We start from the raw sequence: 19,605 nt of genomic DNA on the forward strand, positions 1-19,605 counted from the left end.
TTATATATTCCTTATAATATATCAAGTTTTTTTATATCATCTTAAAATTAAAAATATAAAAATTTAAAACATATTTAAAAACACATAAATTTATAAATATAATTTCATGCTGCAATGTAGCTGGACAAATTGTTATCTTCAAATAATCTTGGAGAATCATTTATCCAGATTATATTTCAAACATGCTTTTAACAGTTTTATATATTATTTTTTATAAAATACGATATTTTTATATTTATCATTTTGAAATTAAAATATATAAATTCTAAAATATTTAATATATAAAATACCATATTTTTAACAGTTTTTTTTTGAAAAATGACTTATGTTTTTCAAAAGGGCAAATCATTTCACAGAAAAAAAAGCTTATTTTCCATTGACCTATAAATCATTTTCCGATGACCAAACTGTTTTCCATGAAACATACACAGGGAAATACATAAAATATTTTCCGGAAGTCATTTTCAATGAAACAAACGGAGCCAAATTAACCTGGACAACCATTTTTCCATGTTCATTTCGATCTAAAATAAGATTTATAATTTCTAAAAAATTATGTTTTAAATATATTTTTTAGATTTTTAATATATTTAATTTCGAAATAATAATATAAGAACTTAATATTTTATAAAAATAAAAAAATATAAAATTATGATGAATTTGAACAACAGTTTGCCGAGATTCATTCCAGGCGTGAAAACTTATATATATATATATTTAGTTTATTTATTTATTTTTGCCACGTATTGCACTTAAAAGCTACTTGTATCTAATTGACTATTAGTGCTATGTTAACACAAACAAACGAAATTAGTGTAGAAGTGTCAAAGTGTGTGAACGGAATATAAATTCGAGTTGAGTTCATTACTTTTTTAGAAATTTTTGTCAACTTGACTTCCTTAAACCCTAAATCTAAAATTACCACTGAACTCGACAACAACTATTGAGTTGAGTATTTTTTCTTTAGATTCTTGATAACCTGACCTCCCTCATATATTCTCAAATAACTCTTAGCACTCCCCCTGTCATATTTGATCCCGACATTTGCTTTTGCCTTTTATGGCTGTTGACTTATACAATTTCATCACTATAAATATATACCAGGGGTCAGTAGGCCAGAAATCATAAAATAAGTTATCATATAAGATTGATATGCAAAGATTTATAGTTTTCATTAGTTTGAAATGGCACAATTAATTCTCATTAAGAGACAAGAAAAAGGGAAAATGCTTTTCATCTACTAAAACCATTTCTGTGGGTTCTATGAATTATGACACCCAATGACTTTGCCAAATGGGTCACGTGCCACAGGTATTTGTGCTTTTACATAGATGTTGCCACATCTATATGGGATCAAGAAGTCACAAGGTCATTGAATTCAGTGGGAATTGTTGCTTGCGTGGAATCAATTGTCTTCCAACTATCAAACATTTTAGAAAAATTTTTGGTAACAAACAAAAGTGGACCATTCAAAACATTCCATAATGCATAGTTTTATTTGTTGCACATAATTACAATGTTGGACATTATATATATGAAAAATAATTTGATGCACTACTAGTAGAGCTAAAATATTCCACAAGTAGGATGAAATGTTATATGTGTTTCGAGGAAATATTTAAAAATTAAAAAAATTAATAATCACATGTCACGTACTAAATCCTTTGTGGGGTTAAAAAATTTCACTAACAGTGAACAAAATACTAACCCAAAATTAACATGGGTATTTATATATATACATATCATTTGATATCAAGCTTGTACAAATGAATGAAAGAGTTAATTGGATTTGATGTTTATTGAATTTAATACATGAAGAAAAGGATTATGCATTCCAACACAAAATCTTAATTACAGTAACAACTTTCTTCTGTCGCATTTATTCCATTATTCGATAATTTCGAAGACCTTTGTAACTAGGAATGTTCAAGCTTTGGTTAAAACTGAATTAATCGATCGAACCGATCTAATTCGATTAATCAGCCAGTTAACCGATCTAGTTAATAGTTAATGGTTAATTCGGTTCGAAATCAAGTAATTAATCAAACTTAATAAATAATATTATATGTATTAAGCTATCACTAATTCAATTAATTATTTTTTGATATATTTTATACTTATTTTAACAAAAAAGTATATACATAAATTTCGATTAATTCGATTAACCAACCGAATTAACTAAAATATTTTGAATCGATTAATTTTTAAAAGAATTTCAGTTCGATTAATGGTTAAAAAATTTAAAAAATCTGATTCAATTTAATTAACCATTTTACACTCCTATTTGTAACCATCCAACAATAATATATATCTAGTTTCCACGACCACCACTTTCTTCATACCAGTTTTCAATAAATTTATTTATTTATAACCGTTTTAACTTGCAAAAGATGTCGATTCCCTGAATTAAGGCTGGTGCTTATAGTTTCATGAAAAAACGCCCCTAAATCAACCCTGAACTCGAGTGTCTAGGAATCTTAATTATTACTCAAACTTCATTGAACCGATGGAGAATTAGCAGCGTAAAATTATATATAAAACTCGATAGTGGAAGGTGTCGTGGTATCCCTAAATGTCTTTTAAGAAATAAATTTTATGGTTCACGCACAGTAATAATAATATAAAAACTTTCCACAATATTAATGTATAAAACAAATACATAAAATTATATATATCACACATGACACTAGAGATTAATTATAAAATTTATTAAAATAATTTACTATTCAAATAGTAATGAATAAATCACACTAAATCTAGCCATGATAAAAAGGTCACACCTTTATTTAAGGTACTATCAAAAGAACCTTCCTTCCACAATCATGGCATGTGGCAGACAGAGTTACACTTACAGACAAAGAATACTACAAAAATTAGATCTCATGCCATGCGCGTAACCTTTCTAATAAAATTAGGTTGAGAAAATTCGTAGTTAAACGGGGATTTATATAAAAACCTTCCCAAAACTGGAAGCTTCTACTTTTAGGAACTATTTTACCAAAACATTGCATCCTCATGATGGCATTTTACCAAAATTTCAAGGCAAAAAATGTCGGTTTAAAAAAAAAAAATTCATGCAGCATAGGTTATGGTTACCTGTAAAAGACTCGGTACGAACTGGATGCCATGAACATGGTTTTGAATTGCAAGGGACTTGAAATCCAGATTTTCATAACTCAGCCTTGGATTCTAGATCTTCCGATGAACCGTCATTCACCGACTTCTCGGATGATGCTAGTGCCTCGGGGTTGTCCATTTCATCACCCAATATTTTTGCCGTGAATTTTCTTGCTTCAAAGTCGAGATCGGTCCACTCATGAACTATTCTTCTAGCACCCTGAGAATCCAAGGATGAGAAGTAGTGTGAAGATAAATATAATATATCCTTATAATAGAAAACATATATACAATTACCTGAAGTTTGGGTTCTTTTGTCATGGGATTGTTGCAAAGATCGATGGTTTTAGCCTTTGATTTTGTGGCATTACCACACCATGATTCACACCATAGCCATTCTTGCGGTAATGAGAAGATGGGTACTCTGTGCTGTGCATAGTTTGGAAGATCCTGAAATAGAAATCATGCTTCCTTCCATGTTATATACCATCACTCTATGTTAACCCATAATTGGAGAAAAACAGTTAAACAGTTCTTTTGGCCCATTCGTCATTCTTTTCTATCTTTCAACGTCCCTGACAACAACTACTTCAATTATTTACTAAAACTTGTGGGGGGGGGGGTGAGGGGATAAGTGAAAAACTAAAAGCACAAAAAGACAATGTAATGTAATGAATTTAACTTGCCTGATCCAGATTGGCTAGACTGTTTGGATCCTTGCTAAGAGTTTCATAAAAGACTCTTAAATGATCTCCTGCCGCAGTCTCACGAAACTTCACCAAATCGACCACATACAATGCACTGTAGAATTATATGATGCATTAAGCCTGTTTTGCTTCAAGGAAAAATACCTTACAATTTGAAAAGTAATCACAAACCTTATATGGTATGGTTTACCCTGTAAATGATCTCTCCAGAATCCCTGTACAGAACAAAGAGGGCAGCATTAAACTCATACTTCTATACATTTTTACCCGTTTACAGAAGGACGTGTGGTATCACATTACTTGTCTCCAAAATCGATATCCGTCCATCTCCTTATTGTTGTCACAGAAAGGAGTATATGCAAGAGGTCTTCCTTTTATATCCATGTCATAAAGTTCTCCCATGTCTGCCCTAACAACTTGATCAGCATCAACAAATATAACCTGCGCATGCATTTTTTCTGTTGAAGTTGGAAAGAAAAGCAACAGAAGAGTACACTTACCTAGCAAGTATCAAGAAACATGATACCTTTTCCAATGAAAGGGGAAATATAACATCAAGGAACAAAATCTTATATGCCCAGATAATTCGCTGCTTTTCTGTCTGCTTGTGCAACCACGTAGGCCATCTGTAGGTAATTAGTTCATAGTCAAAGCCATATTCCCGTGCCATATGTGGAATCACATCCTGAATTTTGTGTAAATAATCAGAATGTTAAGTGCATTAGCATATACTATTTAAATTATAGATTAACAAGGGTCAAGAGAAAAAAAAATGGTCCTAGAAGAAAATGGAAAGTCAGCCAAAAAGATATTACAAACCTTGAATGGAGGAGACAAGTAATTCTTTATAAACCAGAATTTTACTGGACGATGGGTATTCTTTAACACACTTAAAATCATAATTTTAAGGAAGCGTTCATATCTGCCAAAAAGAAAAGGATTTTTACACAGGGATATGAAGGTTATCAAGGACAATGGAGAGTTGAGACCAGCATCCAGGAATGCATGTATGCCAGCATATGGACATATCTATCTATATATAAAAATGTTAATTCTGATTAAATAAAAAGGATTTTTAACACTTACAAATGTCCTGATGCAATTGAAAATATGTTAATAGTTTTACCATGTCGTCCACCCTTCCTATGCTCCTGAGGGAGAAAAAGGCATCAATGATACAACTACTTTGAGAATTAAATCAAATATAAATATCAAACAATAAGACAAAGCCATGCCATAAAGTGAATGATACCATAAGAAGAATGAAGGATAGTACACCTGAGAAATTAAAATTAAGGGTGTGCTTGTTTGGGTGGAAAAGTGGAGGGATGGGAGGAGGCAGTGGAAAAGTGGAAAGAAAATAAAGTTTGGTTGGGAGGAAAAGTGAGAGAAGAAAATAGAAGACATATCATTTTCCACATAAAAATGAATCCTTCCAAATTGGAATGATGAGAGGAAAGAAAACGAGAGATGCATATGCTAGTTTAAAATTATGTATTTTTCAAATGTTTTATTTTCTTTCCTTCCAATTTTCAACTCTACCAAGCAATAGATGGAAAGAAAGTGATTTTCTTTCCATTTTTCCATCTCTCCTACCAAGCACACCTATGGAAAGAAAAATTATGTTTTCCATCCTTCTAGTTTTCTACCCCTTCATTAATTTTCCATCTTCCGATTTTCTTTCCACTCTGCCAAGCAAAGCCTAAAAGCTGCTCATGCTCAAGCTATAAAGGAGGGGCTAAACATGTTACATGCTATTGCTATTTTTGCAATTATTTTATTACGTTTTCTTAGACCTGATTGATGGTTTGATTTTGTTTCCCCCCATTACTTATGCCTTCTTCCTTTTCATGATTTCTTTCTCTTCTTTCATTCTCCCGTGTCACATTAAGTACACTCGTTAACATGTATAAACCGAAGTTAAATCAGAATGGCAAGGAAACAAGCTCTAATGCTCTAGTAAAGAGCTTACAGTCCCTCTATTGGTATTTTCTTTTTTCATTTTAAAACAAAGGAAGAAACTAATTGAAATTAGTTGTCACTGGTAGAAGGTAGGGAAAAATATAGAATAGCGTTTCGTATTTAGAGATATTTAGTCCAATCAGAAAAGCTCAGTATGAAGTCATTTCATAACCCTTTCGGACAGCCATAATACATGTAGATAAGGGATTTAGATAGTTTAGGGAACTCTTTGTTATGCAAGGTTTGAATAAAGAGATCCCTAGTTTCAAGGATCTCTATCAATTAAGGGAATTTCATACCATATTAGATGGCATGCTTTCCCTATAAATTATATTGATGCTTTTTTCAGACTGAAGCAAGCAGAGAAACCATAGTTTTATCCTCAATTTTCTGTTCTAAATCACATGGAACCAGAGCTAGCTTAATCTTTTCTTTATGACTGAAACACCGACTGTTGAGAAAAGAACTTTTGAGTCGGAACGAACAATCTTGGTGGAACATTCAGAACCACCATGTCTCATAGAGGTGATCTCTCTCATCATTCCTTCAATCTTACCTCTTACAAACATGATGAGAAAAACTACCTCAGCAATTGATGGCTGAGGCAAGATCGGGCACTTAACTGGAGATGTTAAAGGAACTGAAGCAGTAGATCCTAAACTACATTTATGGATGTCAGAAAATTCATAAAGCCAATTTTTTAATCTCTAATTAGTAAGTTGGGCATGATAGATACCTGTGCACCAACTTGGGAGGAGTGTTTTTATGTACAACCTTCTCCTATAATACTGTAATGTAAACAACTGAATATAATTTTTTTTTTTTAAATCTCTTCTGCTCAAACCTTCAATAGTGATGTTTGGGGATTTTCTAGGGTTTTAACAATGTCTGGTAAAAAATTGTTTGTTACTTTTATTGATAATCATACAAGGCTTAGTTTGGTATACTTACGCACCATGTTCACAAAGCATTCAATCAATGGGAAGATAGTTGCTTTGATAGTGTATGTTGATGATATCATTCCACGGAGATGACACAGCTGAAATGGAGAGATGAAAAGTGCCTAACTCTTGAGTTCGAAATCAAAGACTTCGGATCACTAAAATATCTTCTTGGTATGGAGGTACAAAATATTTGATGGATCTACTCCTTAAAGAAATTGGTAGGACTGGTTGTACTGTTGAGACCTCATTTGACACAAATCAGAAACTTGGAGACAACAAGGGAGCCCTAGTGAATACATCTCGATATCAGAAATTAGTTGGGAAGTTGATTTATTTATCACATACATGACCATACGTTGTATTTTCCGTGAGCTTGGTAAGCCAATTCATGCATTCCTCTAGTGAAGAACATCTTGAAGCAATCAGCTGCATCTTGAGATACTTAAAGAACTCCTTAGGGAAATGATTATTTTTTTTTGAAAGAACATAAATGAAGCTTTGAAGCCTACACATATGAGGATCAGGCAAGATCCATTACAGATAGAAAATCATCATTAGGTTATTGTATGTTTGTGTGAGGGAACCTAGTAAGGATTGTAGAAGTGCTGAAGCAGAATATAGATCAATGGTTCATAGGATTTGCACGATGACGTGGCTTAAACATATTATGGAAGAACTAAGAATACCTATGATTACGGATATGAAGTTGTACTGTGACAACAAAGCAACCATCAATATTGTTGAAATATGTGTTGAAGCCTCATATATTTTGGGATATTTTTTAAAGTTATTTAGGTAGATAAATACTAGAATAAGAATTACTTTCCCAATTATGTTGTGATTCTTTTTTCTATTTATATTCAGTTCTTTGCTTAATAAAATAAAAACAGTTTTATTGAATACTCTCTTGAAAACTTTGAAGGCATCTGAGCTAGGTTAAATTTCCAGTAACACCATGGTTAAAACAACCTTCATTAGAGATAAGAGATACAAGAACCAAACGGAGATAGAAAGTTCTGCAATCGGAACAACTACTAAGAGTGCAATAGCTCAAGGGAAAAAGGCATCTCACCTCTTTTTTTCAGTTGACATCTCAAAAGTTGAATGACAAGAATTACCTTAAATGATCGCAATTCGTGAAGTTAACAATTGATGGGCGCGACAAGCTAGGTCATTTAATTGGAGAAGTCAAGTAACCACAGGCGAGTGATCCAAGGATGAACACATGGAGGTCAAAAAATTCTATGATAATTGTGTGACTTATTAATTCCATGGAAGCATCCATAGCTAAACCTTTTTTTTTTTCTTTCGACTGTTAAAAATGTTTGAGACGCTATAAAAGACACATATTTAGATTTAGAAAACGCTTCACAGATCTTTGATTTAAAAATAAAACTTTGGAAGGCTATGCAAGGGGAAAAGGAGGTTACTTTTTATTATAACGAGATGATGTCTCTTTGACAAGAACTAGATTAATGTTATAATGATGAATGAGAGTGTCCTGGAGATAGTGTAAAAGCTATGATAAAGAAGAGAATAAGCGAGCTTATTTATTTCTGGCTAGTTTAAATAAAGAATTTGATGAAGTGAGATCTCAGATCCTGGGTAAAAAACCGCTTCCAACACTCTGTGAGATTTTTTCTGAGGTTAGAAGAGAGAAGACTAGAAGAAAAGTAATGTTAATGTCAAGATTTGAAGCTAATGATGATAATTCTGCTCTTGTGACTGTTAAAAATGATGATAATAGTGAAAAAAAAGAGGAAACCTTGGTATGAACATAGTAAAAATTATTAGCACACTTGAGAAATCCATGGGAAACCAACGAATGTGAGAAAAAAGAGTGGCAATGGTCGTTGTTCAGAATCTAGGGATAGCAAAGCTTTCCAAACAACTAATAAAAATCATGAGTAGCAAAGTTCTCTGGAAGAGTCTTCATGCACTAAAGAACAACTAGAGCATCTACACAAGCTTTTTCAATCACAACAATTTCGGATGAATTCTTTTATTCCTAACTGATCTAATAGTCCTTGCTCCTCTGCCCAATCAAGTACTAATTCTTCTGTTTCTTTTCAGTGTCAAGCCTTGTAAAACAAACACGTGGATTGTTGATTCTGAAGCTAGTGATCATATGTCTAGTAGTCATTTCCTTTTCTCAACTTACACATTTTGTGCAAGAAAAAAAAGATCGAAGTAACAAATGGGTTGTTCTTAGCACTAGCTGGGAAATACACTATTAAAATTTTACCTTCTTTGATTTTACATGATGTTTTATATGTGCCAAATCTAGCTTGTAGTCTCATATCTATCAGTAAATTATCCCAGTTCTCGAATTGTCGTGTTATATTTGATTCCTTTATGTGTAAATTTCAGGACATGGTCTTGGGGAGGATGATTGACAGTGCTAAAGAATATGGAATTTACTTTCTTGATGACGACCATCTAAGTCGACTAACAACTACTCTATGTTTGAACTCTTTTTTTAGTTTAGATAAGATTATGATTTTGCATTATAGACTTGGACATCCTAATTTTTACTATTTAAGACATTTGTTACTTAATCTGTTTAAGAATAAAAGTCCTTTATATCATTGTGAATTTTGTGAATTTGTTAAACAAAATCGGTCATTTTTTCCACCTAAAAAAGATAGAACTTCCAAACCTTTTTCGTTAATTTATAGATGTTTGGGGATCTTTGAGAGTCTCAACTTTTTTAGGAAAATGTTAGTTTGTCACATTTATTGATGATTATACTTGCATTTGTTGGATGTTTTTATTAAAAGATAAGTTTAAAGTTAAAAATGTGTTTCAGTCTTTTTATGATATGGTGAAAACAATTTAGTGTGAAAATAAAATATTTCGGAGTGACAATGGTGCGGAATTTTTTAGTGACCAATTAGACATTTTTTTAACAAAACATGGAATAGTTCACCAAAGCTCTTGTACAAGTACACCACAATAGAATGAGATTGCGGAAAGAAAAAACCGTCATCTTTTGGAAGTAACTAGAGCCTTGATGTTCACTAGTCAGGTACCACGTTATCTTTGGGGAGAGGTCTTGTTAACGACTACATATTTTATTAATAGAATGCCCAATAAAACTCTAAACTATAGAGCTCCTTTCAGTTTTTTTAAAGATAGCTTTCTAACTCTAAATTAGTCACAGATTTACCCTTTTGAATTTTTGAGTGTAGTGTTTTTGTTCATCTTAACAACCAAGATAAACTAAATCCTAAAGCAAAAAAAAGTGTCTTTGTTGGGTATGCTTCTAATAAAAAGGGCTACAAATGTTATGATCCGATTGATAGGAAAATTATTGTTACCATGGATGTTACATTTGTTGAAACACAATCTTACTTTGATTCAAATCTTAAGAGAGGGAATTACAGAAGGAAGATTCAATAATTAATCAAGAAAATATTAGGAATATACAACATAAAAATTCTAATAATGGGGAAGGCGAATTATGATCAACACAAAAATTAATGATGTTAATGTTGTTAATAAAAAAGACTTAAATGATGTAATGTTGTTAATAAAAAAGAGTATGAACGTGTAGAGTCTAATTATGAGAATAGAGAATAAACAAAGGAGTTGCTGGGTTACTTAAGAAGAAATCGAAATTAAGAAACTGGAATCCATCAAATTTATCACTGAGAATTTGACCCGCAAGATCTTGTTAAATGTCCAGGAAAAACTCGTTATCTGACTAATGAATTTTCTGATCTAGATATTCCAATTGCTAAAAGAAAAGGTGTTAGAAATGTTGTTAAATATTCTATGTCTAAATTTGTGTCCTATAAAGCCTTGCCTTCTGTCACGGGGCTAGACCTTTCGTCTCGTAATCCGTGTGGCCTTAAGTGATCCGTTCGTCCAAACTCGCCTAAGTCAGCCTTAACTCAAGTGAGGATTCCTTAAGAACTCCTCCAAGGCACCAATTGAAGAGCGGAAGCGATTTATGCCAAAAGAAGCTAACCAAAGAACAACAGAAAGCCACAGAAAAGATTGCACAGAAGGTGTTTGAGTAAATGCTCTCAGAATTCTAATACTCTTAAGAATTCAGAATACAATGGAATGAGTATAAATGAAGGGGAGACTCTCTATTTATAGTTGAGCTCCCCCAAAACCGACGGTCAAGATACATTTACATCGACGGATGAGATTTAACTATATCCCTTAATTTTAGGGATTTACAAGATAAGCCTTATCAAATCTAATCTAATATTTACAAGATATGATTTTCTCTATCTTCTAAGATTAGTTACCATATTAGCCTAAGTTGTCATCTCTTCATTATCGGGCCAACTAGGCTTCAATCTGACAGACTTGTCCAATAGCTCTTTGAATCGGGCCAGTTCTCGTAGGCCAAATGATCCTCATCTAAGCAATAAGCCTCCATTGGATGCATTTGGTGCGATGGTCACGGGCTTTGAACTGCGGCCCGTGACATTCTCCCCCACCCATTCTCGCAACGTCCTCTTTGCGACTTCCGAATAGCACTGACTTGATTCGCCTCGGTCTCGTCTTGACGCCTTAGCCTTTCCCTTCCTTCGGGACTTTTGCTTCGACTTACCTCGCTTCTTCACTCGAACCGTCCTACTCGTCGCATTTACTCTGGTCAACTGTCCCACATGCACCACTTCTTTTTCCTTGAAGTCTGATGCACCATCCACCTCTCTCATAGGTAGAAGCCTTGTCGATGACTCGGCCAACTCCGACGGTTCACTCAACTTGAGCCTCATTGGTTCCAGCTTCACTGTTTTCATCACAACTCTTTCCTCTAAGTCCGATGACAAACTCACCTCTTCCTTGGGTGAAAGCCCATCCGATGACTCATCAAGCTCAGACGTTGCCTTTCTTTTGACTCTGGCTTGCTTTGGACAGTTTCGCAACTCATGCGGACCATGGCACAAAAAACACTTTACTCGCTTCTTTTTGCTCCTCTTTGCCCTCTTGGCTTCGGCTTTTCCCTTGCTCGAACCAAGCTTCTTGGGCTCCTTGTCTGCTCAATCGTTCCCCTCGATGACAGACTTCTTCGGACACTTCCGCAACCTATGCGGATCATGACACAAGAAGCACTCCACTAGCTTCTTCTCGCTTTCGGCCTCCTTGGCTTCGACACCCATTGCGCTCGAACCAAGTACCAAGGCCTTACCCACCGGCTTCTCCTTAAGCGCGAATTTCTTCGGACATTTCTTTAACATGTGTGGACCATCGCAAAGAAAACATTTCAGCTTGTCCCTTTTCCTCTTGGGTTTCTTCTTCCCAACTCGTGGTTTCCCATTACCGCTATTGTCGCCGTTGCCATTGCCATCAACAATATCTTCCTTGTGATCTATTTCACGTACGCCCCTTTCCTCGGACTTGGAAGACCCAAGCTTGTCTTTCCCTAGACCAAGCTTGACCACGAACTCAACTACCGTAATAGCTTCTGACAGCTTTTGGACACCTCTTTGTTCCACCTCCTGTCTGGCCTACGGCTTCAATCCCTTCTGAAAAGTAAGCAATGCTTCTTCCTCGGTCATATCTGAAACTTGAAGCATGAGTTCCTTAAACTCTTGAACATACTCCCCCACTGTGCCCCGTTGCATTATCCCTTGCAACCTTACCCGAGCTACTTCCTCGGTAAATTCTGGGTAAAACTGTCCCTTCAATTCGCATTGGAACTCTTGCCACGTCCCCATCTCACCTTGCCTTTTATCTGTGGTCCTACCTCGCCACCATAAAAGTGCAATGTCAGTAAGAAACATTGAAGCAGTGTTTACCTTATCCGCATCATCCACGATGCCTTTGGCATAGAAGTAGTGTTCGATCATCCACAAGAAATTATCCACATCGTATGCAGACCTTGTCCCTACAAACTCTTTCAGCTTCGGGACATCCTCGTTACTGAGTGCTGCACTTAACACTCCCTTCCCCACGGCTGCTCAGCACAAGGCCAGCTCTCCCTCGAGCTCCTCTATTGTTATGCTCAAAGCCCTCGTCGTGGCCATTATTTTCTCCTTCAAAGCCATTAACGTGGCCTCGAGAGCATCGTTCCTCTCCGTCAGGTTCTTCCTTTGGGAATCTAGCAACTCTCGCACGTTATCCCTTTGGGAAGTGAGACACGTGTAACAAAGTCCCTGGACTGCTCCCTCAAGTCATCAATGCTTTTCCCAAGCGCATTGCTCGACTCTTTTGCGTCCTCCATGGACTCCTCAAGTTTACCCACGCGTTCCTCAACAGTTGACAACATCTCCCTCAAAGACTTCCTCGCCCACCTTTGTTCGAACTCTTCTCTCGACATCCCAACGGTGCCTTTGAACCAACAACTCGAATATTACTTGGTTCAAACCTTGGCTCGGATACCACTTGTCACGGGGCTAGACCTTTCGTCTCGCAATCCGTGCGGCCTTAGGCGATCCGTTCGTCCAAACTCGCCTAAGTCAGCTTTAACTCAAGTGAGGATTCCTTAAGAACTCCTCCAAGGCACCAATTGAAGAGCGGAAACGATTTATGCCAAAAGAAGCTAACCAAAGAACAACAGAAAGCCACAGAAAAGATTGCATAGAAGGTGTTTGAGTAAATGCTCTCAGAATTCTATTACTCTTAAGAATTCAGAATACAATGGAATGAGTACAAATGTGGGGGAGGCTTTCTATTTATAGTTGAGCTTCCCCAAAACCGAGGGTCAAGATACATTTACATCGACGGATGAAATTTAACTATATCCCTTAATTTTAGGGATTTACAAGATAAGCCTTATCAAATCTAATCTAATATTTACAAGATATGATTTTCTCTATTTACAAGATATGATTTTCTCTATCTTTTAAGATTAGTTACCATATTAACCTAAGTTGTAATCTCTTTATTATCGGGCCAACTAGGCTTCAATCTGACAGGCTTGTCCAATAGCTCTTTGAATCGGGCCAATTCTCGTAGGCTAAATGATCATCATCTAAGCAATAGACCTCCATTAGATGCATTTGGTGCGATGGTCAGGGCTTTGAATTGCGGCCCGTGACACTTCGACATTCTTAGTCTTTATTTCGTTTCTCAATGCTGTGGAAATATCCAAAAATGTGAAAGATTCTTTACAGGTTTTTGAATAGAAAGAGGTTGTTTCAGAGGAGATGTATGCTCTTGGAAAAACAGGCACATGGGGAATAGTGGAATTAACTGTAGGAAAAAAGTGAGTTGTAAATGGATGTTCACAACCAAAATCAGACTGCATGGATCTTTAGACAGATACAAAACTCAATTGGTGGTTAAAGGGTACACTCAAGCATCCAGGATAGACTATCTTGAGACATTTGCTCTAGTAGCTAAGTTAAATACTGTTAGAGTTCTTTTATTCATTACTGTTAATCTTAATTAGTCTTTACAGTAGCTAGATGTGAAGAATACTGTCTTAAATGAAAAACTTGAAGAAGAAGTTCACATGGATCCTCTTCTAGGTTTTGAAGAAAAATTTGGAACTCAAGTATATAAGCTCAGGAAATCTTTATATGGTCTAAAGCAGTCTCCTCGAGATTGGTTCAAATGATTCACTCAGGTTGTTAAAAAACAAATTTACTCACAAGGGTAAGCTGATCACACAATGTTTTACTGACACTCACAAAAGGGTAGAATAACAATTATTATAGTTTATGTCAATGATACCATTTTTACAAGAGATGATGTGGATGAAATAAAGTGTCTCAAAGAGCATCTAGCATTGAAGTTTGAGATCAAAGATTTGGGTCCTTTAAAATACTTCCTTGAAATTGAAATTACTCGATCAAAAATGGGTCTTGTGGTCTCTCAGAAAAAAATGTGATTTATATTTTAAACGAGACTAGGATGAGTGGTTGCCGCCCAACTGATACACCAATTGATCTAAATGTAAAATTCATAAATAAAGAAGATCAGTTGATAAAGGGCAGCACCAAAGATTAGTTGGTAAGTTAATCTACTTATTACATACAAGGCTAGACATAGCTTTTGTAGTAAGTTTATTGAGTCAATTTATGCACTCTGCAATGGAGGAGCATGAAGAAACAGTGTTTCGGATTCTAAAATACTTGAAAAGTTCACCTAGTAAGGGCTTATTTTTCAAGAAATCCGAACAAAGTGGAATTGAAGCTTATATAGATGCAAACTGGGCAGGCTCAGTAGTGCAGAGGTTGAGTTTAGACTAATGGCTCAAAGAATTTGTGAAATGATGTGGTTAAAAAGAATCATGGAAGAGCTAAGGAAACCAATAACTTCACTAATAAAGTTGTACTGTGATAGCAAAACTGCAATTAACATTTGAGTTTGATAGACACTTTATCAATGAGAAGATTGAAGAAGGCCAAGTGTGCATGCTGTTTGTTCTTTCAAAACAATAGATTGTTGACGTACTCACCAAAGGACTCTCTAAGACAAGCTTTGATTTTCTTGCAAACAAGTTGGACATGATTGATATATATGCACCAACCTGAGGGGGGTGTTGAAATATGTGTTGAAGCCTCATATATTTTGGGATATTTTTTAAAGTTATTTATGTAGATAAATCCTAGAATAATCTGTTGAGATTTTTTAGGAACATTTTTTTTATTTTTTAGTAATTTACTAGAATAAGTGAATTATTTTCCCAATTATGTTGCGAGTCTTTTTTCTATTTATATTCAGTTCTTTACTTAATAAAATTAGAACAATTTTATTAAATACTCTTTTGAAAACTTTCAAATATTACCTACAATCTAGTCCAATATGATAGAACAAAACATGTTGAAATTGATAAGGCACTTCATAAAAGAAAAAAAAAATTTGAGGTTGGAACAATTTGTTTTGTCCCAACATCCAGCAAGTGGCAAATGTTCTTACACAGTGATTATTTCAAATCAAAAGTTGAGTTTATCATTAGCAAGTTGGGCATGGTGGATATGTATTCATCAACTTGGGGGATGTAGAAATATGGAATAAAATATTATTAGATTTTTTTTTGTTATGTGAAGATTTAATAAGAGATCCCTAGAATCAAGGATCTCTATCAATTAAGGGAATTTCATACCATATTCAATAGTATGCTTTCCCTGTAAATACGGCTTCTGTTTTAAACTCTGTCAGTTTTCTCTCCTAAACCATAGTTTTATCCTCAATTTTCTGTTCTAAAACCATAAATAGATACAAGAAAAAGAGAGCACTGTCATGCCAGCATATGGATCTCTTCAAAAAGTGCAAGTAAACATCCAATTTAAAGTTAATAACAATTAGAATTTCTTGTATCCAATACTTAAAAAGAAACACTAACCAGAAGAAGCGGAACAAAGATTATGCAAATGAAATGAATGAAGAGAAAGCATAGCATTGACAAACAATCAGAAGATAGACATGTATTCCAAAAGAAAAGAATGTTGCGTGACTAATCTAAAGAGGAAGAGTAAACTTAATGACACAAAGTTAACTTCTCTTTAGCATAAGACTCAAGAAAAAGGAAAAAGTAAATAAATATATATGTAGAGAAAATAATTGAACCAGTAAACCATGATGCCACACCCGTAAACATAAATATGAATAACAACAGCAAGAGCAAAATGAGATTCCATCAGATTTTTTTTAGGTATTATAATCAAAGTCATTCTAGGTATGTAGTTTTGTTACATGTCATAAATTCTTACACCTCATTTGGTAGGAGTATTAACATTGTAATATGCCTCTTAGTATGTTAGTTAACACTACCCACTTGTTTGGTTGCAAAAACCAACCCAATGCTTGTTACACCACTTAACTGGTCATGAAAACTTGTTTTCCTTAGGGGAAATTTTTACTCTTGTTGAGATGGAAGACTCTAATACAAGAGTTTTTCCTTCCTCTAATTTTTAAGTTTCCAAAAGTATCATTGCTCAAAAAAATCAAATTACAACTATGGTTTTGTCCTCTTCACTTCATCTGGCATTATTTCCAACTAACATATTTTATTTCTTTTGCATTTTTAAGAATCATATAATCTAGAAACTTTTATAAAATAATTTTTTCTGAAAAAATACTAACTTTTAATATTTTTTCAAATAGACCATTCCTATGGTTTTATTTTATAAAATATTTTCATTTAAAAATAATTTTTGAATTAATTTTATATCATTAACATAAGAAAATTATGAAATTTTAGCATGTAATTTTATAAAAATATGGTAAATATACTATTTAAAACAAAATTTGACTATATTTAGTCATAAAAAGAAATATGCTTATTAGATTTATTCTTTCATTAAGGACAAAAGTGACATTTCATAGAGTAATACCTTTAGTTTTTACTTGTTTGTCTACCAAACATTACACTATTTTAGTACTGTTGTATTAAATAAACTTGTCATGTTATTGCAATAAACAGCCAAATGTGGTATTAGTGTGTATTTTTGGTGTTGCTAGAGCCAAGGACAAGAATAATTAAGTCCGTTCTAAAGCTGTGGAAAATAATTTCAACACGAAACAAAATTAAGCAACTTTGTAGGCTCCCTATCTCAACTATTTTTTGTGTACTTATTTGACCCTCATTCAAGGGTTAACCATTGTCTTTCCCTTTACTTGCACATCTATCTTCTTATCCTGATCTCTTCTCCTAGGTTCATATTTATATCGATTTCTTGGAACAGTTAACCCTAAACTAAGTGAAATATATTACAGCATAAACAAACCAAATACACAAGCAAAAGAGATTTATGAATGATAAGTAAAAAGCTCACCTTCAAACAGTCATCACTCTTTTTTGAATGGTCTCTACCACCAATAAAACTGGAAGCCCATTCGAAAATTTTTGAATTCCAACTACTATGTCCCTGCTAGGAGGCAAAAGGAATTTGGTAAGCTATAAATCCATAGAGATTCCTTGGTCATCTATGAGTGCTAAAATGAAGATTGCACAAAGTATTTCAAACAGCTCTCAAGAACTCACTCTCTTATCTTTTGATTGATTGTCAACATCAGATGAAATAAGCAATTTTTCATGTTCTTTTCCCTTCTTCTTCACTACTTCTAGATGAACTACATTACCCCGCAAATCATTTACAGCGATCCGCTTTGACAAAGATTTCTCTTGACTTCCATCATCAACGCCATCTCTGAAAAAATACAACTCGGAACTTCTGCCTGGAGCAAGTTGCAGGTGCCAAACTCCAGGATGAACTTTCATCTGCCAATAGCCCAAGTTGGCCATAACAATAGTATCAACCAAATGAGGTGTATTCTCTGTTCCAAGAATTAGCTGAAGACCTCTGGGAGGGCCATGATCCTTCTCAGCACAATGACCTAAATCACAACCGAATTAAAAAAAAAAAATTCTTAACAGAAAATGTATACAGTACTCATTCCCTCCAGTTAGGATTGGAAATTTCACATGATTTCTAAACAAAAACAAACCAGTCAGAACAAGGGCTTCAAGTTCAAAAACTGCTTGCAATGTCCTTGTGTCTCCCAAGTTCTCAAGAAAAATATTGTCCAGGTCATGACTGAAGTATTTAGATCCAAAGAGAGTTTGAGATTAGTTAAATCAGTAAGGTACATGATGTTGCAACTCATCAACATACTTTAAAGCATAAAGGGAAAGGACAATATACTGAGAAAGAAATCAAAATGTTGATGGATAAAGAACATACATAGCAATGACAGGCTCAACAAGCCATGGCTCAGGAACATCTAGGTTCATGGTGAGTGTTTTTGATAATGGCATATTAGCAAAGAATGCTTTGGGTCCATTTACAGTGTAATCAGTACTGCTAAAATCATCCTGCAAGATCCTAACAGCTGAGACACCATTCTTGAGGGCTAAAAATGGTTTCTAAAGTGAGAAGCATACCATGGTTGGGACAACATATCTGTAATAGTTCTTCAGTGGAAGATCACCAAGGGAACTCTGCCACAAAGTAAAAGCATAGAATTCATAATTAAAAAGTAAGACTTCAAGCAAGGAACAAAATAAAAGCATAAAGTGACCATACAGAATGTTTCCATTTAAAACGACCATCACAGCAAACCGCAGTAACATCATCATAATGAATATTTCAAGGCCAATAACCCCAAACAATGTGATGCTTACTATATTTTCAACATTGTGGGAGCCCTAAATCCTCACCACAATGGAACAAAACAAAAGCATGAATGTGACCATATAGAATGTTTCCACTAAAAAACCATCACAGAAAAATGCAGTGACATCATAAGAAAGACTGAATATTTCAAGGCCAAAATTTCCAAACCGTGTGATGCTTACTACAATTTCAACATTGTGGGAACCTTAGATCCTCACCACAACGGACATGCAAGTAAGCATTCTTTGCTTCTGTTTTCTATTTTCCAATGTTTGTTTGCTTCATGTAATGACCCTCCCCCATCCAGTACATGGATCAAATCCAAAATCCTGTACTCCTAGGCTATTTTTCCCCTTGGCATGAGGACATGTCTCTCCTTATCTCTCAATTACACTTTCTATTGACAATCACGACATGCTAGAGATAACCAATACTGGAAATATTAACCACCAACCAAGAGATTTAATACAATTCTATTACAATAAGCACGCTTTACTATGTTCTCATGCATCTCTTTCCATAATAATTTTTTCTATTCATAATCACAACATAGCAAAGATAACCAAAATTATAAAATTTAACTCACCAAGGGATTTAGTACAATGCGCATGCTTGGGTGGGCATACTTAGCCAGAACACGAAGAAGTGATGATAGTTTCTGACCAGGTGGACTTAAAGGATCAACAACCGCATCAATATGAATACTAGAATTCTCATTATTTACAACAACAGCACTACAGAACATTTCCAGGAAAAAAGAAGAAGGCAAGAGTTAGTCAAAGAGAGGATTATAAGCACAAACAAATGAAACATACACTACAAAACCAACAGAAAAGACAGGCAATC

At 34.5% G+C, this 19,605-nt stretch overlaps 1 protein-coding gene across 1 annotated transcript in view; it reads right to left on the bottom strand.

Annotated features, from left to right (window-relative positions):
- Positions 1-2,687: 2,687 nt before the first annotated feature.
- Positions 2,688-19,605, bottom strand: part of LOC105762849 (UDP-glucose:glycoprotein glucosyltransferase) — a 28,311-nt gene continuing 11,393 nt past the window's right edge. The window contains exons 24-37 of the mRNA XM_012580784.2: positions 19,346-19,493; positions 18,528-18,584; positions 18,328-18,458; positions 18,092-18,180; positions 17,628-17,980; positions 17,419-17,514; positions 4,911-4,975; positions 4,644-4,746; positions 4,351-4,509; positions 4,125-4,265; positions 3,996-4,039; positions 3,804-3,918; positions 3,415-3,567; positions 2,688-3,337 (exon numbers count right to left, since the gene is read on the bottom strand). Of these exons, the coding sequence (XP_012436238.1) occupies positions 3,170-3,337; positions 3,415-3,567; positions 3,804-3,918; positions 3,996-4,039; positions 4,125-4,265; positions 4,351-4,509; positions 4,644-4,746; positions 4,911-4,975; positions 17,419-17,514; positions 17,628-17,980; positions 18,092-18,180; positions 18,328-18,458; positions 18,528-18,584; positions 19,346-19,493 (1,822 nt within the window). The 3' untranslated portion in view covers positions 2,688-3,169. The remainder of the gene's footprint in view (positions 3,338-3,414; positions 3,568-3,803; positions 3,919-3,995; positions 4,040-4,124; positions 4,266-4,350; positions 4,510-4,643; positions 4,747-4,910; positions 4,976-17,418; positions 17,515-17,627; positions 17,981-18,091; positions 18,181-18,327; positions 18,459-18,527; positions 18,585-19,345; positions 19,494-19,605) is intronic.

This window comes from Gossypium raimondii, chromosome 12 (genome assembly GCF_025698545.1).
Source record: "Gossypium raimondii isolate GPD5lz chromosome 12, ASM2569854v1, whole genome shotgun sequence".
Lineage (NCBI taxonomy): Eukaryota > Viridiplantae > Streptophyta > Magnoliopsida > Malvales > Malvaceae > Gossypium > Gossypium raimondii.